Source organism: Aphanomyces invadans (genome assembly GCF_000520115.1).
Source record: "Aphanomyces invadans strain NJM9701 unplaced genomic scaffold supercont1.13, whole genome shotgun sequence".
Lineage (NCBI taxonomy): Eukaryota > Oomycota > Saprolegniomycetes > Saprolegniales > Verrucalvaceae > Aphanomyces > Aphanomyces invadans.
Window position 1 is genome coordinate 1,236,997 of NW_008580158.1, and position 20,572 is coordinate 1,257,568.

General features: G+C 57.0%; 5 protein-coding genes across 5 annotated transcripts; 3 read left to right on the forward strand and 2 right to left on the reverse strand.

Moving 5' to 3' along the window:
- The first annotated feature begins 210 nt into the window (after nt 1-210).
- Nucleotides 211-4,369, forward strand: H310_07303 (hypothetical protein). The gene has a single exon (XM_008872675.1). The coding sequence runs from the start codon at nt 288-290 to the stop codon at nt 3,906-3,908; it is 3,621 nt and encodes a 1,206-aa protein (XP_008870897.1). The 5' UTR covers nt 211-287; the 3' UTR covers nt 3,909-4,369.
- H310_07304 (hypothetical protein) lies at nt 222-13,030 on the reverse strand. Its single transcript, XM_008872676.1, has 15 exons — nt 12,678-13,030; nt 12,437-12,631; nt 12,150-12,391; nt 11,962-12,098; nt 11,463-11,897; nt 11,370-11,416; nt 10,685-11,324; nt 10,153-10,606; nt 9,470-10,094; nt 9,256-9,410; nt 9,119-9,183; nt 8,231-9,071; nt 5,984-8,173; nt 4,857-5,933; nt 222-4,793 (listed from the first exon to the last, which is right to left on the reverse strand). The coding sequence occupies exons 1-15, from the start codon at nt 12,859-12,861 to the stop codon at nt 4,053-4,055; spliced, it is 8,028 nt and encodes a 2,675-aa protein (XP_008870898.1). The 5' UTR covers nt 12,862-13,030; the 3' UTR covers nt 222-4,052.
- Nucleotides 13,031-13,140: 110 nt separating this feature from the next.
- H310_07305 (hypothetical protein) lies at nt 13,141-13,772 on the forward strand. Its single transcript, XM_008872677.1, has one exon. It carries the CDS (start codon nt 13,162-13,164, stop codon nt 13,753-13,755), a length of 594 nt encoding a protein of 197 aa, XP_008870899.1. The 5' UTR covers nt 13,141-13,161; the 3' UTR covers nt 13,756-13,772.
- A 240-nt stretch (nt 13,773-14,012) lies between these two features.
- On the reverse strand, nt 14,013-17,868 carry H310_07306 (hypothetical protein). Its single transcript, XM_008872678.1, has 6 exons — nt 17,278-17,868; nt 16,291-17,207; nt 15,954-16,244; nt 15,498-15,896; nt 15,072-15,438; nt 14,013-15,015 (listed from the first exon to the last, which is right to left on the reverse strand). The coding sequence occupies exons 1-6, from the start codon at nt 17,788-17,790 to the stop codon at nt 14,056-14,058; spliced, it is 3,447 nt and encodes a 1,148-aa protein (XP_008870900.1). The 5' UTR covers nt 17,791-17,868; the 3' UTR covers nt 14,013-14,055.
- A 191-nt stretch (nt 17,869-18,059) lies between these two features.
- On the forward strand, nt 18,060-20,176 carry H310_07307 (hypothetical protein). The gene is made up of 6 exons (XM_008872679.1): nt 18,060-18,603; nt 18,652-18,744; nt 18,792-19,481; nt 19,530-19,587; nt 19,646-19,821; nt 19,874-20,176. Exons 1-6 carry the CDS (start codon nt 18,079-18,081, stop codon nt 20,093-20,095), a joined length of 1,764 nt encoding a protein of 587 aa, XP_008870901.1. The 5' UTR covers nt 18,060-18,078; the 3' UTR covers nt 20,096-20,176.
- Nucleotides 20,177-20,572: the final 396 nt, after the last annotated feature.

Here is a 20,572-nt window from a genome sequence, read left to right on the forward strand (position 1 = left end):
TGCGAACGACTCAATGCGAGTTTTCGGACAATAATTCGAGATAATTTTTGGATTGGCTGAATCTCGGATGGATTTGCCAATCAGAAAATGAAATCCCGTGTGAATAAATAGGAGAAATGCTTTCCCCTCCTATCAGAGTAATAATGCAAGCCTGAATATAATGTTTCGACGTATATGAATTATGCGAGGTCCACTGTCACGCACCTTGTTCGCAACCTGCACTTGGTGGGAGGCTGCAGTTGATCGACGCAGCTCCTCCGCGCAGATTTTCGAGTGTGACGGAAGCGATGTCTCCAGTGATCGAGCTCATCAATCGTGCTCACATGGCGCTTGATGCAGCAGAGAAATTGGATCTCTTGCAGCGCGTGAAAGAAATCGTTGTGGAGCGCAGCCCGGACCTTGGACGGTCCACTCCAGAATACAAGTCGCTTGTCGACGCAATCGTTCCGTTTTCGAATGAGCGCAACGTGGCAGTGGCCAAATTTGCTCTGCAGTTCATCGAAGACCTCATGGAGCCTGCCAAGAACCCATCGATCAAGACTCCATCCATTCTAGCGCTCACGCGACATGCCCTGTTCGAGTCTTGTTCGAGCGTGCTCACCATCAACGCAGGTCCGTCGTCGATTCGTAAAGCTCTCAAACTTCTTGACAAGTACATTCCCGGTACGATCTACCACATTTGGGTCCAGCCGCTCGACGCCCACGATCCTCAAGTGTGGGACCACCTTGTGCGAGCGATCCACATTATACAGCAGACATTGCATCAATTCCAAGATGCTGAAGCAGTTCTGTGGACGATTCGCATCTTAGAAAACTGCGCTTTGCACTTTTCGCATGCCTTTGACTCTGTGTACCGCGATCCCGCGCGATCGAACGTCCAGCCAGATGCTGTCCACTTGGGGATCGTTCCGACAACCCACGCGTTCATTCGGCACGAGATGGTTGACGCCCTCGGTGTATCCATCGTGCAGAGTCTTGTCGATCGCATGCAAGACAATCCGATGCTAGCGTTTGGGCGGCGCGAGTACGTCACATTGGTGCACTCGTTGAGTCTTCTAGCAGTTCTTCGACCGACCTTTGTCGGGCTCGTCGTACCAGCATTGATTGGGGTCCCCAACGCCACGGATCGTCTCCCCCCGTCCGTCCAAGATACCGTCGTCCACGCTGTCAAGGCCAACCTCCTCAAGCTGTTACACCTGCCATCGACGGAGGCGCACCGGAACGCTATCACGTCGTTCCTTATGTCCTACGATCTGTCCGAGCGAGCGTTCAAGGCACTCACCAAGTCCAAGGATCGCCGACGAAAGTACGTGTCCGCACCAAGCGATGCATCGCTGAAAAATGTCAAGCGTGACGCCGCCAAGATGTCGTTCGAGTCGCCACTGGCAAAACGAGCCAAGACCGAGGCTGCCGCGTCGATGACAGTCGATTCCGTCGTCAACATGTCCACCGAATCTGTCATCCAGCTCGTGCTCAACAACATGGCGAATTTGCCGACCGTGCAACCTATAGGTCCAAATGGTGCGAAGCTCGAACTCCTCCATACGCCCAGCGGCCTCAAAGATCGCATGTTCGAGATCCTGTCTCGGCTCGCAACTCCGTCGTCCGTGTTGGCCATCAAGGAAGCTTCTTCGCGAAAAAAAGTGCGCGATCCCCGGCTACGTGGTCGGGAAAAAGTCGAGGTCCCGCCATCCCTCGTCCGCGTATTCGATGAAGAAGGATTGGAGTCAGTCACGGACATGATCTGCGCCAACGCCAAGACGCTCGTCGAACCCATCATTGCTGTCACCAAAGACGATGTCACGCGCGAATACAATGCTATCAAGGTCAACATCAAACCCGTCGCGGCTGACTGGTGCAAGCAAATGGCCCATCAAACGATCCAGCGCCTACTCGGCAACGAGTACGGCGTCCTCGCGAGTGGAAAGGAGTCGGTGCGGGAAACGCTTGTGTGCCGGTTGGCCACCAGCCGATGGCTCGTCGATGACGACAGGTGCAAACCTCACAAACTCGTCGTGGACTTTGTCGCAGAGAACATCCACAAGCGTCATGGAGTAGTCGTGTCGCTATTGTACCATGAATACGCGACGTCGCTGTACGAATCGATGGAGCAGACGCATGACGCCGCGGGGGAAGCGGCCAGGACCCCGCGTGTGTACCTCCACTTAGTCTCCCTTGTGTGCCATCTCCTGCGTACGAAACTCGACCCGAAAGTCGCCGCCGACAAAAAACTCTTTCATTACATGCTGAGTCACATTCCGAGCTTGTCGCCAGACGTGTTGAAGCTGCTGTCCGTCCAGTTTGTCGATCCCACAGACAAGGAACGTGTCACGATGGGTGTCGTTGCGCTTCGAAACTTTATCACAGAGCGATCGTCCGGGCAGGAAGCGTGCTTGCACGTGCTGCTCCACTACGCGACTCACGTGGAAGAAAGCATCCGCAACCCAACGATTCGGTGCCTGGCCAACCAGATTTACCCACTGCCGAACCTCCAGGCGATCATCGAAACGCACGCGATTCAACTCATGAAGTCGCTGTGTCTGCCATCGGACGGCGTAGCAGTGGAGCCCACGGCAGACGATGCCAACAACGCAGCCAACCCCGACACGTCCAACACGATCAAGACGGAGCCCGGCATGTCCGTCAAACTGGAGCCGACCGACGACATGAGTGCATTTCACAGCTACCAACACGTCATCCTGTCGTCACCTCGGCGGCAATACTACCTCGACCAGATCCAATCGACAGACATGGAAGCCCAACTCAAGGCGTATGCGCAGACCCTCCAGACCGAACACAACTTTTCGACGTGCCCACAAACGGAAGACCAAGTCCTGCAACGAATGGAGCTCTTCCTGGGTCTGTGTGCGAAGCGGCCAGACTTGTTTGCCCGATTTGTGACAACGTACTCTGCCACGAGCCCCGAAGTCCAGCATGTTTTGCTCATCTCGGTCGATAAATTGATCAAGTTGCTGCGGCAAAAAGAAGGCGAAGCAGTCGTGCTGGCGCAACTCCAAGCATTCCCACCGAAAGCGCTGGATTTTGTCTGCCACGTTGTCAAGGTGCTCGCAAGTTTATCCAAGGACCCGTCGACCCTCGTCGACCCGCTCGTGCAGCTCTACACGGATCAGAAGGACATGATCCGCGATGCCGCGTCAATTCTCGCGCCGATTGCGTCGGAGCTGCCGTCGGAGCGGGTCATGGACGTCTTGCCATCCTTCTTCGACTTGCCGCTGCCGCGGTTGGTGGAAGTGATGCAAGAGTTGCTCAAGCCGATCCCACTCAAAGTGGACGCGACAACTTTCCTTCTCGCTCTGCACCACATTCCCGACGAAAACGAAAAACAAAAACGAATTCTCCGAGCGATCGGGATCTGTCTGGAACACCCGGTCGCGTTCCCCGTCGACGTCATGGTGAGCGTGACCTCGACGCTCGTCGCGGAAACTCCCGTGCCAAAATACACGCTCCGAACAATGATTCAGGCTGTGCAAATGCACCACAAGCTTCGCAAACACACCGCGACGTGCCTCGAAACGCTGCGCGAGCGACGAGTGTGGGAAATGGACGAGGCGCTCTGGATCGGCTGGGTCAAGTGTGCCGTCGTCGTCCAGCCCCACTCGTTCAAAGCTATTTCCGAACTCCCCGTAGCGCAGGGTCGCCAAGTGTTTGAATCGGACGAAGGCAAGGAGCTCACGGACCTGTTCAAAGCCTATTGCAAGAATATCCCGACGCTGTCGCAGGAATGGCGCGCCCACTTGCAGCTCCAGGATGCTGCGGCCGTCCACGATGCAGCCGTTCTCAACGCGACCACGCCGCACGAGTTGAATCGTTCATTCGGCCCTGCGGAGCCACACACTGCGTACGACCACGACATGGATGATCTCAAAAACCTGCAGCCGATGGCATAGCTGGCTCCCCTCTGGTTCTCGTGCGTCCATTCCCCTCCACCGAGCGTAGGCGATTTTGCAGTCGATGTACATGCCATGGCGAAATACATTGGCTTCGGCGACCTGTTTTGCCATTTTCGTACATCATGCTTTTGATGCACCGTTCTACTTGTCGTTCAGGAACGCCATGTCCTTGAACTCGCGGCGCACCTTCTCGAGCAACGACACGCCAAACTCGGCCTCGTGGGCGCGGCGCTGCTTGATACGTTCGAGGCCAGCCATGATCTTGGCTGCGTCTTTCGCGTCGTGGCCGAGAGCCAGCAAGTTTTGCGCCGTGCAGTGGTCGGCACAGAACGGAATTTGTCGCAGGGCTTCATTCGTGCACCCGAGCGTTGTGCACCTCGGCGCTTCCTTCTTGGGCTTACGAAACGCGACCGTTCTTTTCTCGGGCGTCGACAGGATGGTGGTATTCGACTCGGGTATTGGTAGCTGTGGCGCTTGCAATGCGAGAGCTCGTTTTGCGCGTTGGACCTCTGCAGCATACGCTTTCTGCTCTCGTTCGAATTGCCGCCGCACTTCCATGTCGGCTGCCTCCTGGACCTTGGCGGCGGCTTCTGCTGCCACCTGCATCGCGTGCTTTTGTGCAGCGACCTTCTTCTCGAGCGCCAGAGCCTCGGGTGTCAGCACCAACGGAGGCAACACGAAGGGAGTCGCCTCATGTTCGATGCGCTTGCCCTTTGCGTGGAACCGCTCGAAACAACCAGGGTTGCCCATCCAACGCACGCTGCAGTACTTGTCGCCGCACGTTTGGCACACACGATCGGCGGGTTTGCCGCAGTCGACGCACACGTTGTCCCCCAGGAGCGCGCGCTTGGCTGCTTCGAGCTGCGAATCGAGGCAGTGTATCTACAGAGAAGAGGCGTATGAGCAGCCCCATCGACGGCTGGATGAGCGACGTCGTTGACGTACGGGATGCGCCGTTTCGAGGCACACGTGGCACACCGGTCTCGCGCAATGGCGGCATGTTCGGTCGGCGACGCGGCTCTTGCATTGAGTGCAATGTTCCGATCCCGGTGGAAGCAACTGCAAGATGGGGTGCATCACATGCTTTGCTTTGTTGCCTCTGGCGTGGGTGCGACTCGCGCAGTCCTCGCATAGCGCATCGGCGCACACCGTGCACGTTTTCAGCGCCACACGTTGTTCGCATTCGATGCACACTTGGCTCTTGGGCTCGTAGTGCTCAATCAGGTGCGACGCGCGCTTGCCTTTGCTGTGAACGCGAGCGAGGCACCGATCGCAGTAGTCTTCATTGCACCCGAGACACCGGTGCGAGCTCAGACGCGTACACTCGACGCATCGAAGGGCTTGCGCGTGCAGCCGGTTCAGGGGCTGGTACGTGTGCCATGCCAGCGCTGGAGGATGGGCCGTGCAGTAACACGCAAAACAGTAGTAAATGTAATCTCCCCGACTGGTGCAGCACACATCGCAGATGCGGCTCGCACGCTCGTTGTCGCAGATCGAGCACACTACGTTTGACTCGAACACGCTGGCGGCGGTCTCCGGCGCCTGGTTTGATGATGCCAGCCATGGCCATGCGAGAATGTACTTTCGTGTGATGCGGTCCAGCACCATCGGGCGATACACGATCGGGTGGCCAAGGTCGTCGATCGGATGGACATTGATGCGTTCCTGGGTCGGCACGTGGATGAAAAAGAAGAGCTGGCTCGCTTCAACGTAATGCTGCTCATAGCTGGACGTTTGCTCGGCCACGAGGTGCGATCGCACGGCGCGGGCAAGCGAGCATCGCCAGGCCAGTTGAATCGTGAGTGCGCACGAGTTGCGGTGTGCGACCACTGCCACGTACCATTTCCGACGCGCGTGCATGCGGTAAGTCGATTGCATCGTCACGGTCGCGCGGATGTACTGGAGCATGTACTCGAGGCCTTCCTGGCGCAGCCAGAGTGCCGCCTGGGCGACTGAAAGCTTGCCAGATTTGTCAATATTGCTCTCCCACAGCCCTTTGACGCATGGCAGGTCCCGGCAGACCTACAGCACCCCTCGTTGAACGAAGGAATTCTCTTCAAACGGGTACCTACCCAGCTCTTGTCGTCAGGTGTCAGCGGCGTCGCAGCCAAAGCAAGCTTCAAATCGCACGCGACACCGTGAATGCACGACGAAATGTCGAGGACGTGGTGGAGGCGCTTCGCCAGTCGTTCGAGCTTGAGGTTGCTAGCAACAATCGCGCAGCGGCGCAGCGCATGGCGGTACAACTTGTACAAATCGACTTCGCTCTCGAGACTCGTGCTGCCTGGAGGCACAATGTCCAGGATGTTTTCCGCCGCCTGGGCGGGTCGCCCTGTGTACCCACGTAAGTACACGTCCAGCTGGTTGTACGACACGGGAAATGGGAGGCCCTTGAAGGCGCGGACTATGCTTTGGACTCGGCCTTGCTGCCCCGTGAAGTGGGCCGACAATAGTTGCTGGAGAGCTTTCTCCGACGGAATAATGTGAAAGCCATGCTTGTGAGGCAGGACACTCATGCGAGACGTGAGCGGCGCGAGGCGGCGACTGCCTTGGATCACCCGCGGGGCTGCATGCAGCAGCGCTTTCTCTTCTTTCTGCCACACGATGCCATGGTTGAGCCACTTGGCATCTGGAACAGACCAGAACGAATCCATGGTCAAATGGGTCTTAGCGATGCTGGGGATCTGCTTGGCGAGCCCGAGCCGGCCCAAGTATGCCAACAGAGACATCCCTTCGAGTCCAAATCCGATCCACCCAATGCCAGTGCCATGCTTGATGGATGCATGCAACAACTCAACAAACGAAAACGTGTCGAGCATGCGCTTGAATGCTTTCCTCCCCTGAAGCATTCGGTACGCCGACTGCAGCTTCCTCGCAGCGTATTCTTCGTCGAATGTGTACTCGGGCTGGTCCCACGTCACGGCCCCCGATGCTTCGTGGAGGTAATAGACAGGATCTTGCGGCACTTCGGTCCATCCGAACGGCATCTCGACCTTGGTATACTGGATGGTCATTGCAGCGGCGCCGGTTGGGCGGACGGCGTCTCGAAGTTTCGCATAAAGATGAAGAGAAGCGATCAACGCCGTGGCGTTGGCATTCGGGGGGCGGGCGTACACAGGCAGCAGCATGTGCGCCATGTGCTCCTTCCGCACGCTCTTGTGGTACGCTTGTTGCAATAACGTTGTCCACGCGGCCAACACGTCGACAAGAGCGGGAGAATGCATGGTCGTGAGTGCATCTCCACCATTCGACGGCAAACGGATGGATGTGGAGCCACCGCGTCTCCACTCCAGGACGGCGGCACGCGTTGTCGCGTTGATGTCGCGCACGCGCAACGTGACGCATCGCTTCCTGTCCATCCATTGTGCTTCCCACACAACCTTTTCCCGCTCGTACTTGGCCCATCGAGTCAGAGAACGCTTGTACGCCGCGCGCCGACACTTGCCGAGGAATCGCCGCACGAGGCGTTGAAGAATCTTGGCGGCGGTCAAGTCCGATTCGTTGTAGCTCGGTCGCTCCCACACCACGTCGCCCGTGGTTGTGTGGTTGTAGTACCAAGCTTGATAGTCGTCGTGCCATTCCTGCGAATATCCAAAGCGCAGGGTCATGCTCAGCTCGGCCACGACCGCCGCGTGCTTCGCGTCGTCGAGTCTCGCTTGTAACATTGCTTGAGCCTTCTTCACATCGTTTTCCCACACTCTACGCACATTTTGGCGATTGCGTTCGGCGGCGTAGGCTTCGGCGAGATGGGTGCGGTGCTGCTGCTCGCGCAAGGCGGCGACCATGCGGCGTCCTTGACGCGTCCGCCAGAGGTGCTGTACCCTCGCAGCAGACGTTTCCATCAGCATGAGGTCGGCCAGACATGTGCGCAGCTCGAGGGGCCTCGCGGGCAGCGGCAAGGTGCGGGCTTGTTGCATACCGCGGACAATGGCCGCCACGGACGATAGCTCAGTTGGCGCTTGTCTTGGGTCGACCATACCGAGGACTGGAATGTGCAGGATGTCGCCCGCGCGCTCGACACCGTACTGCAAGACGTCGGTGCACTCTAGCCAGCGCTTATGGTCGTGGGCGGCGATTTCTCCATCGTGACTTGAACGAAGGAGTGCTGGCGTGTGGAATTTAATGTCGGAGATCGTGGTGAAGCGCCCAAAGAACCGCAGGAGCTGCGCGAGCGTCACGGGCTTTTCATGGAGCGACTCAACAAACCGCACAGCGCGAAACTCCATGTTGGGGAAATAGTCGAGGAAAAGCGCCTTGATTTGCTACATTGCAGTAAACGCATGGTCAAGATTGTCATGATCGTCGGGGAGTCCGCCAACCTCATTCGAGTCCACCGGCGCCGCCGCTTGCCGAAGAAACACTGCTTTGATCTCGTTGGCTTCCATGGGCTTCAACGCAGCTTTCGCGTGCGTCCACGCGTCCTTTGCCGCGGCAGCCACCGATTCCTTGTCTGCTTTGATGCGCTCGCACTCGGCTAGCGCCTGCTCGGCTCGGGCCAACGTGAATTGAGCGCGCTCAAGCTTGCGTCGAACTGCTTTCGGCGGGTGGGCGAAGTCGGCTGCGTCTGCTTGCGCTTTGTCCAGTTTGTGCCTCCACCGCATCACGACAGCGTGTTGGTCGGTCACTGCTTTCCGAGCGACTTGATACGGCTTGTCGTGACGTGCTGCGGCCTTTTCCAGCTTTTGCACAACACGGCGTTGCTCCGCGACGTCCGAGAGCCACTCGCGATACCGAATGCCCGTGAGAAACAGTTGCGTTATGTCCTTGTCTTTGATTTGGCACGTCGACTGCAGGAAGTCTTCCGTCACGCTTGCCAGCGACGCCACCGTCGTGTACCCATGCTGCTGCAGAACGTCGTAGAAGTCGTCCAGACCGAGTCGCCGCAGCCACCCGATCAGCGTTAGCCCAACCAACGGATCGTACGGATCACAATATGCGAGGGATTTCTCAATGGCCGAGCCGATGACGTCGGACAGCGACTCCATTGTCTTGAATGGGTTCGCCACACGACGACGTTGAAGCGCCAGTAGTCGCAGGGCGAATCGTTTGTCTGCGGTTTGGCGCCATAGCCTCTGCACTCGCTGAGCCATCTGCGTCCGCTCGTCCAGCCAGCGCCAGTGCTCGGCTAGCTTCTGCCGCGTCTTCTGGCCTCGGTAAATCCTAGGTCGATCTTGTTATGCCCCTGGCTCCATTTTTCGCCTTGCTACCTTTGAATCGTGGTAGCGCATGTTCGATAGCGCAACTTGCGGCGCTCCAACTCACGATAGACAGCCTACACCCCAGATCAGAACGAACAACGGTTCGCCACCACAGCACGAGCTCGAAAATGGGATGGCTAGCGTACGTGGTGCTTGACCGCCTCCAGAAAGGCCGTCGCGATGCAAATCCGTCGTTCGAAGCGCAACTTTGTGGCCAGCTTTTGAGCTTGGCGTCGCCGCTCGTTGCGCTGGATTACAATGGCGCTCTTGGTCTTTTTGAACCGAAACCTTGTCCAAACTCCTGGTGCGATGGACCAACAACATCAGATGATTCCCAGCATCATCATGGAAAGCTCGCACCGTGCACGATTGCTTGTATTGTCGTGGCTGCATTATACTCTCGGAGCCGCGTTCGGCGCTCGTCGAGTGCCTGGATCGTGGCCGCGACATGCGCCAAGTGGCGGAGCATACGCCCGGGTACAGCTTTGCGCCACCAGTATTGAATCCGCGTCGCCAACCTGTTCCGCCGCGCGTGATGGGCTCGAAACCACCACTTGATGCGTCGATGGGCGACAACCCGAGCCTTCAATCGCGCGAGCACTTGGCGCGCGACGTGGCGACGACATGCCTGCTGAATGCGCAGCGCCATCACATTGCGTTGGTTGGCCACAAACGACCGAAACACAGTCTGGATGCGGGTCGCGCTCTGGTGGAGGTGGAGCACGTAGAGGTCGCGCGCCCACTTTTTTTCATCCACTTCACGTTCCCGTAGACACCCGAGGAGAAGGAACGTTGTCCATTCGTTGTTGTAAGTGTACCAAGCCTTTTGAATCAACAGAGCGGATCGGAGGCGATTGGCATGATACGCCCGGATCGCGCGAGCTTGCTGGCGGCCTTGGTACCCCCGCGCCATGCGGAGTAGGGGCAGTATCGCTTGCCACCTCAGCTCGCCCTGGCGCCGCGTCGCCAACACCACCAGCCTCACCTGCGCATCAACATTTTTGGTCAAAGTACGAGTCGTGATTCACGTGTCGAGCCCTTACGAATTTCCTGGCAGCTCGACCTCGAAGATTCCGCTGCACCATCGTTGTGGCATCTCGCAGCCGAACGAAGGCCTTGCGCGCAAGGTGTCGCCGAATGTGGGCTTGCAGGTGGATGATGTTGAACCGCGCCGCCAAGTACTTCAGCCGCGCTTGTCGGCGTCGAGACGCGGCTTGGATCTTTGTGGCGGCGATGCGCTGTTGCCGCATAAACTTGCGAAATTGCCTGCCCCGATACGGTGCTTGCACGGCAATCGCGGCAAACCAGAGCTGCCGGCGCTCCAGTCGCACGCGAAGAGGGATCTGGTATGGTAGGTCCGAGCGTGGGGGCGCCAGAAACATGTCTCGAAAGCGTCCCCCCACTGGTTTGGCATCATGAGCGGCCAGAAACGCCCTCATGGCAAAGTGACGTCGAACTTGGGGCTGAATCTTTCTCACGTGCTTGTCTCGGTGGTGCCTGCACCACGCATGACGAAGTGGCTGTGAGCAGTTGTAACCCTCCGGCTCGGCAGTGCCAAACGCTTAGAAGTCGTACCAAATGTCGATTTGGGTAGTGAATACCCACTTGACCCATCCCTTGTGTACGAAAGCCTTGACCATGAGGTCCATGGCAAGTCGCATCCGTTTCAGCGCGGCTTGGCGGACAAAGTCGCCCATCCGATCCTTGAATCGAAATTGTTCGACCAGCGCTTTCCACTGCAGCCACGCGGCTCGCTGCTGGTTCACTTCGAATTCCTCGACCCAGAGCCCCATCGACGTCTGCAGTCGATCGCGGCAGTACCCGATGCCACCGGGCAACTCAAATAGAAACTTGAGTGGCAGTTGGTTGCGCTGGTGCAAAATGGTCGCGCTCATCTTGGTCATGATTGCCCGCTCTTCGTCGTGGATTTGATGCAGCGAGAGGCTGAACCCGCGCATGATTGTCGAGTGCTCGTTCAACGCGAGGGCTTGCATGGTGGCCGTCGAGTCGATCGGAGCATGCAAAATCGCCAAGAGCCTCCGACGCTTGTACTCAGCACTGTTGATGTCCAAATTGTTGTCAGAATTCTCCTCGTTGCGGCCATCGATGACACAGCGGGCGTTGCTGTACGCCACAAGTTGGTTGCTGGACCCGGTAGGCAGCGACGGGTCGTGCGCAATGCTTTGAAGTTGGTGATACGCCGCAAAGCTGGATCCTACGACCGGTGAAAGTCAATTGTAATCTGGCCGTGTCAACGAACCAAGCACAACGCGGTTGACTTCCCCCCACGGCGTCGGTTGAATGCGGCTACCCATGTCGAAGGTGTCAGGGACTTTGGCTTTGGCCATCGTACCTGTCGACGGAGTTGGCGCGGCGAGTGCTGTGGCGACTGAATGGCAGGGACAGCGGCATGTGGTTGGTCTCGAGCATGTCGAGCATGTAATCTGGTGGCATCACGAATGGCCGCGCCCGGTGGACCGACTCGAGCGAGTCGCGATACAGCTTGGACGGGTAGATGATGTGGGGGGTCACTGGCAGAGCATGTGTTTGGTTCGATCCCTTGATAGCGCGACTGGGTTTGGATATCGTGGTGGCCCGCATCAAGTCTCGGCTAGCGTACGACGGTGGCGGCGTGTTTGTGGCTGCTGTCGCGTCGGGGCGGTGGAATGGGTAGTACACGGTCGGGACGCCATAGCCAGAGAATGTCGCGTTGAATTCGTAGACTGGGAGGTTGTCGCCGGTGGGAGTCAAGCCCATGACGTGCCCCTCGTCGCCAAAGAGAACAGATCTACAATTCGACACCATTCATGAACGCCAGTCCATGTGGACATGTGGATAATCGCTCAACAGACTTCATTGAGACAGGTCGCGTGCGGGAGTGGGAAGATCGTTGCTGCGTCGTCGTGGGAGGTCGGAAGACTAAATCCAAGGCATTACAGTGCGGCGCAATTGGAGATGACGGTGCCACGGGAGAGGGTAAGCTTCGTTTCTACGACGTCAGGGTGGTGAAGATGCGTAACACTGGTCGAGGTGCACGCACCCTGGATATCCTCGACGCTGAAGGTTTTGTCGAAGTGCGAGGCGGTGACTCCACGTCGAGTTGGTTGGGAGATGGCGCAGTTGTGGAGTGGCGAGCATTGGGAGAGGTGGGAAAACGGGCCGCCAACGTGGGTTTGGAACGCTCTCGCGTGGTTGGTTTGACGGGGGGCGGCCTTGTGAGCTTCAAGAGATCGGAATCAATCGCGACAACGTTGTCAATCGCAGCATGGCCGTCCCGAGGAGCTACGAAACGATGATTCGTGCCGCACAAAAGACAAGGAGACGTACCATCCATGACCATGGAAATGACTAGACAGGAATTCACGTGCATTTTACGACACTCGGACGACTTTGTTTTGGCGTGACAGCAATAGTGAACAATTTGAAGGAGCGAGTCGATCAATATGTCGGCATCCATCTTCATGCGCTGTCGGAGCTCCACATCACGATTCATGAGAAGACCAAGCGCACGAGCCGCCACCGCTGCATACGACATCAGCTTGTGCACCTCAAGTTGCAACAAACGTACCTCGTTCGTGGATGGGGTTGGCGCCATTCCTGAGGACTGCAACAATGTCATTCAATGTGGACGGCCTCCTCGCGGCCAGCGCGCGGTAGTCCGGGGATGCGTCATTCGCCACAGACGCCACAAACTCGATTACCTCCGGACGGGACGCTTTCTCCGTCGGCGCCGCCTTTTTGCGCCCCGCCATGCGTGTTCTGAGTGTCCTTTGAGGAAAATGTTCATCCGGAAATTATCCGTAAGATCCACCTTCCGCAGCTGCACATGCAATCGTCACGACAGGTGGACCACATATCCCCGTAAGCATGCGGCATCACGGCATGGGGGGCGCCGCTACGGAGCGAAGAAGCCCAAATCTCTACATCCTATCTATAACCATACTCGGTGTTTGCTGCGGTCTCCATCTTGCTAGGCTATGCACACTGCAGCGCGCTCCTGTTGGCTTTGTGCTGATCTGAAACTGTTCTGACACGGGGCTTTTTCTGCACAGATGTGGGAATATATAGATCGGGTCGCCCCACCTCCTCGCTTGTCGTTTCGCACACATCGACGGCGCCGGTTCATGATGAAGAAGAGCAGCCGGCCGCGCGTGGACCTTCGCATCGTCGTGGACGAGGCGCCGGATGTGGCGGAGAGCGTGCCATTGTTGGCGGAGGGTGGCACCAACGACAACGACGGCGCAGAGGATGCGTGGTGGCTATACGGCTATTGCTTACCACCACCAGGACATCTTGGCGCACACTCTGTTCCCGTGACTGCGTCCAAAGACCGACGACTCGATGTGTTCACGTCGCCGACGCAGGAGGCCATACCGACACCTGCTCGCTCTTGCTTTGGCCACGTTGGTGATGGGGATGCATCCATCGACACAACGGCTGACGCGGTGCAAACGAACGTGTCTTTCGCAGATCCATTCGTGCCCAAGTTGGCTTCCCTCGATCGTCGACGTGGGGCTGTGTTGCTGCCGTCCCTGTCCAGTCTCATTTCCATCTCGCCACCCACGGTCAAGCGCTCCAGCGCCGACGCTTCCCTGGACTACTTGCACGAGGCCAGTCGCCACGTGAAACAGTTTAAGCTCATGTAAACTAGCTCTGTCTTGTCTTTGTAGGACTTCCATTACGATGGAGGTACACGTGGCCTCCGAGTGGGGTTTTTTCCCGGAGCGTCGGGGTGCATGGCACACATCCAACCATCCCTCGTTCCAAGCACGCCAAACCTCAACCGGCAGGCTTTCGAGAACTAGAACGAGTGAATCGGATGCAGCTGCGCAATTTCTTGCTCTGCCGTGCACACACTCGAGTTATGACGACGTGGTTTGCGACGTGAACTTCGTTGGAATGCGCGACGGATAGACAGGGCTTTATCACGTGTCGATGGGTATAAATTACACAAACAATCGATCTCGCATGTCGTTGTTCCGTCCTTTTTTCTTTTCCAACTCGGCGGCATGCACAAGATCCTTCATCGTGATGTGCCGCGAGTCTTCAGGTCGAAGCGCCGCCACGGCGGCCGCGCGGAAGACCGCATTGCTCATGGCATCGTTGGACAATTCAAATCGCATGCCGAGTTTATCAAAGTCCACGTCGGCGGCAAGGGGGGCTGTGGGGGGGAAGAACGACCGCCACAAGAGCGTGCGGAGCGACGGCGTCGGTGGGCGCATCTCGATCAGAAACTTGAGGCGGCGCGAGAATTCGTGGTCGAGGTTTGTCACAGATTGCGTGGTTGTCGCGACGAGGATGGCAATCCCAGGAAACGTGTCGACCATGTCCATGAGTCGCTGCGCCTCAACTCGAAACCTTGGCGAGTCGGCGTCCACTTGGCCATGGGCGTCCATCCCAAACATTTCAAACCCTTCCAGCACCAAGACAGCGTCCATGAGTCGGGCATCGTCAAACGTGGATTGGAGGGCGCGGCGGGTGTCGGCGGCCGAGTCGCACTGGAGTTGGGCAAAGTGGACGAGTTTGAGCGGCCGGCCGACTTCGAACCCGATCGCTTTGGCCGCGCTGATCTTGCCGACGCCGGACGGGCCGATGAGCAGCACCGAAATCCCCTTTTGGTTCTTCTTGTTGTACTTGGTCGTGAGGCCAAAGTCAAAGTTCCACTGGCCGTAGATCACATTGCGCGCCTTCTCAAACTGGACGACTTCGGCCAACGTCGTGCGAACCGTGTCGGCAACGATCAAGGCGTCCAGGCCGGTCGTCGGCACCACGCGGTGGTCGAAAGTCTTCATGTGCAAACTGCCGCGCATCTGGAGCGCGCACCCTGTCACGATGTCCTCGTGGCTAATGACGGGATCCGTCGCGTTGCGGCCGATGGCTTTAAGCAGGGCCGACAGGATCGCATTCTATCCAGAACGGCCTCGTTGGCACCCTGTTAATGTTCATGCCTCGATTGAACTACCTTGATGAATCCACCCGATAGCTCGTACTTGAGCGCAATGGCATCCCAGTCGATGTCCGGACTGCACTTGAGCTTGCCCGACACGAGGACTCGCCAAATTTCGCGGCGCTGAATGTGGTCTGGCGCTTTGTACTCAAAGACGGCCGTGATGCGGCGGTGCATCGCTTCGTCCAGGTCAAACGGTCGGTTTGTCGCCAAAAACACAATCCCTTCGTAGCGCTCCATCTCTGTCAACAGGGCGTTGAGCAATCGGTCGCCGCCCATTTCTCGCTGCTTGAAAATCGACTCGCATTCGTCAAAAAACAGAATCGCGTTGCTCATGTCGGCTTCTCGAAAGAGCCCCCGCAAGTCAGCGTCGCATTCGCCCCTGTGGTCACCCATTTGTTTGTGAGACAATCGTTTCCAATCAGCTCTTGAAGTACGTACCCGCGGTCCTGCGACGCCTTGCCCTGGAGCGACGGGAAATCCACGAGGAGCACGCGCTTCTTCAGATGATGCGCGACTGCATTCACAGTCATCGTCTTGCCCGTGCCGCTGGCACCACACAGCAGCAGCACGAGCCCCGTGCCGTAGCTTAATGTCTGGTCCAGGCCGCTTGTCTTGCGATACGTTCGAAAGTGTTCGTATGCTGTGACTGTGGATAAAATCGTTTGCTTGTACTCGTCAGGAAGGACGACCTGGCTTAACTGGACCTTGGGGTTGTACAGGTCGCTGCCTTCCACGAGTTCGTTGATTTCGGTATCGAGGCCGACGACCCAATCCAGCACCCGCCGGTCCAGCTCGACGCGCTGGTCGACGAGGTCCCCGCCACTGGCATGCCATCGCCTGCGCCACGAAGCGGAGGTCACGCACAAAAGGATGCATTTGCGATTTCAACTGTACCCTCTGTTGAGCTTGACCAGACCGCGTTGCAATAGCCGCGCCGACTTGTAAAAGAACACGCGATGCGCAACCTGTTCCTGAAATGTGTCGCAAAATACGCTCAAGATCTGGTTGACTGTGATGCTTTCGTCCATGCGCTGGACGGCCGACGTGTCGACGCCTTCGAGGAGGTTTTTGAGTACGGGCGAGATCGTCTTGCCGATCAGCATCACAATCACGTTTTGTTCAAAAGTGTTGAGCTTGAACTTTGTCGCCATTTCTTCCAGCCGCGGCAGTGGAATTTGACCGGCACTGACCCGACAAGTTAGACGTGTGGTCAGATATATCAAGTACTTACCGCGTCGCCATCAACCGATGCATGACCTTGCGGTCGTGCATGCGCTGCTTGGCCTTGAGCTCCCGCCGCCCAGCCGTCATTGGGTTGCCATAGCTCTCGCCCCACGGTTGCTTGGTACCAGCCTCCTTCATTTGGTCCTTCACACGCGCACCAGACGCCCGGATCGCAAAGGCCACCACTTGGAATCGATCTTCCAAGTACTCGAGTTGATTGTCGGGGTTGTAGGGCATGTATGACGCAGCAGGTGGCTCAGCGACGAGCCCGCCGTTCACAGCGTCAGGCTGCTCATGTTTCTGACGACGATTCTTTTTGTACGACCCAATGAAGGATGAAATGTCTTCGTCCTTTTCGTCGCTGCTTCCAGAGTCTTCCATGCCAGCGATGGCATCGTCGTCGTCGTCAAATGCCACGCGATGGCCGTGTTCGTGATGTGACCCGTGATGGCCGTCCGAGTCTGGCGACATGGACTCGCGAGCGTACCGATGTTTTGGAGCGCCATCATCCACGAGTTCGTCCTCTACGACTAATTCCATCGCTTGCTCAATGTTGCACCCTTCGGCCCGGAGCAAGTCTTCCAGCGCCGTCTGGCTCACTTTGAGCATGTGGTTGGGAGTGAGCGAGCGGCCGAGGCACACGCGCACGCAAATGGACGAGAGTGACAGGACCGTCGTGTAGTTGTCGACTTCTGCAATCACGGTACCTTCCTTGACGTGGACGCGGTTGTCATCGACAAACTCCTCCATGTCGATCTCGGAAATGCACGCTAGCCGCTGAAACATCATCATCTTTCGGTTCACATCTTCTTCGATCAATTGCGACCGCACGGTCGTGCTCTGGCAGCCTTGGAAAATCACCATGAGCTGGAACAGGTCGAGCTCTTTTGGTGTCAAGTCGTACTCCTTGGCGAGGCGGTGTACCTACACGAGGACGTGAGGCCTCTTTGCTTAGGCAACTATTAGAACATTGTCCTAGGTGCATGAAACTTACCCGAGGCAACGGCGACGTGATGGCCAGCCGCGTCGCACCGACCCACGACACGTACTCGAGCAAGCGCCCCATGAACGTCAATCGCGCAATCATTTCGTCACGGTCCGATTGATGCACGCGATTCTTTTGCATTTGATCTTGTCCAAAATGCGTCAACGAGTCCGGTTTGGTTGACGAAAGTGCCAACTCCATGTACGACATCTGGTGCAAGAACGTGATGAAGAACTTCATCTCCATGAACCAAAACCACTCCTGGTCAGAAGCAAACGCTGCTGTCGACGGCACATTCAGTTCGTCTCGGAACTCTTGGACCAGCGACGACAGGAACGCGTACTTGTGGTCGAGTTCGGCCAACAATGCGGGACCGTCCACGGTTGAAGATGTCGAGGCGTCGTTCTCGTTGCCAGGCGAGAGTGCAATGACGTTCGATCCTGCTACAACGGACGAAGCCACATGGCCACACTCGTGGGCCTCCTCGGAAGGACTGTCGGTGCGGCGTCGCTTGCTAGACATGATGTATGAACCGATCCGATGGCGTTGGTGGTTCCCGCGTCCAGTTATCCCAGCAGCACCCGAGTGTGAACTTGGTGGATACAGCGATGGGAATTTATCGTGTTATCCAATCCAAGGGCTGCATTTACTTCTTTATCACCAATGACGTGACGTGTTTTATTATTGGCGAATATTGAATTTGTCTTGTTCCATACAACCTGCGATGTATTTATTTGTATCGTGAAATTCCAAAAAGACCCGCACTCAGATTTCTAGAATTCGTCAAACAGCGAATGCTTGTCTCTCGAAATGTACGAAACACATCGCCGCGGCACCGCGCTAGACGAGTACCTGGCATCTGTGAGCGATGAGCCGCTCTTTCACACCAACACCAAGCACACCGGCTCCCCCACAGGTCTTAGAGACTTGAAGACCAAGGTACTGCAGAGGGTTCTACCACTCATTGTTAGTTGCATCCATCGTGCAGCGCCATCGCACATCAAGACGGACGTGCTCAAAACGTTGGCGTTCGCCCATTCTGTTCAAAGCACGCATGCAGATGAGATGAAGAGACACCAGTCTAAGTTTCCTCGCACCGTTGGCAAGCCATCAACTCAACATCCCGCTTCGTTGTCGTTCGAACAGTCATTCCCTGACGTTGTGCAAGCTCGAATTCTCCATCTGTTGTACAGCGCAGTCGCATTCGCTGCCATCACAACGACCTTCCTTACACATGACGCGACTATTACCTGGCCATCGTGGCAGCAATCGACATCATTTGCCGTCGCTGGACTCGCACTTCTTCATGTGCTCTTCCCCTTGATCGATCTCGTGGTACGCAGATCGCTCTCTGCCTTGGTGCAGGATGACGTGATCATCCAGGTCATTTTTTTCTACGTCGTGTGGTATCGTCGCCAGCGCCAGTACGTCGCCAGCCAACTCGCACTCTTCCACGATCGAAAGCAAACGCTCGAGGTACTTGATCTGAAATCGATGCTGACGTGCTCAGCGCAGTCCACCAGCTTCGTTGCAACAACGTACTTCGCCAAATCAAAGCCGCTGCGGCCGCACAGCGTGGCTATCTCTTGGATGACGCGTGGATGCCGCCTATCGGCCGCCTCGAAGCAAACGAGTCTAAGCCGTCGTTGAGCTGTGTCGCGGTGCGCCAGATGTTGTACAATGTGTACACTTTAATCGCAGCCGCCAGTGCTGGCGGCTTGCCGCACGAGAATCCCATCGTGCGCACTACGTCGACCAGCAGCCCATCCCTGTTGCTCATGGCGCTGTCCAACCAGCACACTGCGACAATGGAGTTCCTCGAGCAAAGTCTGGTAAATTGGCGAGCAAAAGTTGAGTCCCCGCTCGAGCTGGAGCAAGTGCTTTGCGAGGTCCAGCAATGGCTGGTCTCGTTGCACCAAGCACTGCTTCTCGTAGACGATACCACGTGCGTGGACGTTCCAGTCGTCACCACTTCGATCAACAAGGCTGACGCGCAGCCACTGCAGTTGACGACAAATGGCGCGGTCCACCACGCCAGGGTGCTTCAGAGCACAATGAAGACCGCCTTGGCCGTGCTCTTTGCTACAGAGAGCGACACCGGTTTTGATACTTCGGCGGGCCGAGAACGCACCATGCAAAGCCTGGCACGAGTGGGCGATCTCTTGGACGCGGCACAGGTTGCTTGGGCCAAGTGGCAAGCTGCCGTCTTGGAGGTATTCTTGCATCCGTCTTAAAGAGGTGTGATTCATCGATGTGTGTAGGAGAATCGACTGACAAAATCTCCAGTGGAAGAAACAACCGATGCGCCGGAAGTGCAAGGTGCCGACGGAGAAAACATTTGCTCGGTTGAATCCGTTGGATGATCTTGACATGGTAGAGAACCCGCGCGCAACTGCACCTATCGACGACGACGACGCGGCGGCCCCAAATTACACAGAAGTGTTTACCGCCGTGAGCACGGGACTGGTAGACCGCGACGTTCGCCCAGACCAGGTTCGCGTCGGTAGTGCCTCGCTCCTTCAATCGTTTGACCGAGTCGTGCACGAGTTGCATGTAAGGAGATTGATCCTGGAAGGCGACACGGCGCGATGATTGCCTCAAATAGGACGTCCTTGTTCGACGGCCGCTGCCGGAAGAGCGCGTTCAGGGTGCAGACACGCACGTCCCGCTCCTCTCCAAGCCAACTGAAGAGCATACAGTCGTCACTAAGTCGCCCGCTTTCGTTCTGCCCGCGACCGTCTCGTCGGAGCTCCAAGCGGCCTTATTCCAGTTACATCGTCGGCCTGCTGCAGATGAAGAATTCCTCATCTGTGATGAAAGCGACTAGAAAAGATGAATAATGTGGCCGTATAGTAGCCTCGTTAGCCTGTTGTGGGGGGGGGAGACCGGGTGCTGTGTGAGGTCCCTGGCGTTCAATACGTCCCTCGGATTTTGTTTCAGATTTGTACGCAAGTCGTTCGTCCCGCTGCTCGCAAGGAGGGAACTCGTAAAGGTGCACCATGACGTCCACACCTCAAGATCCCAAGAACGTCATGACATGTCTATTCGCGGCCAAAGCACATAAGCAACGCTTCCATCAGCTCGACAAAGGTCAGCACACAAGGCCAACTCACCATGTCGCTCATGGATGGATGATGCTATCAACTGTATTGTGGTTCATTCATCGCGCCGTGCTCCCCCAAAGTGCATCTGACTCTTCCGCGAGGAAGCGAGCGAGCGCGTGTCCATGGCGGTGGTCGTACGTCCGGCAACGTGAAGGCCGCATGCCACAAACGCTGCTAAACGTGACACTGCGCAGCTTTCC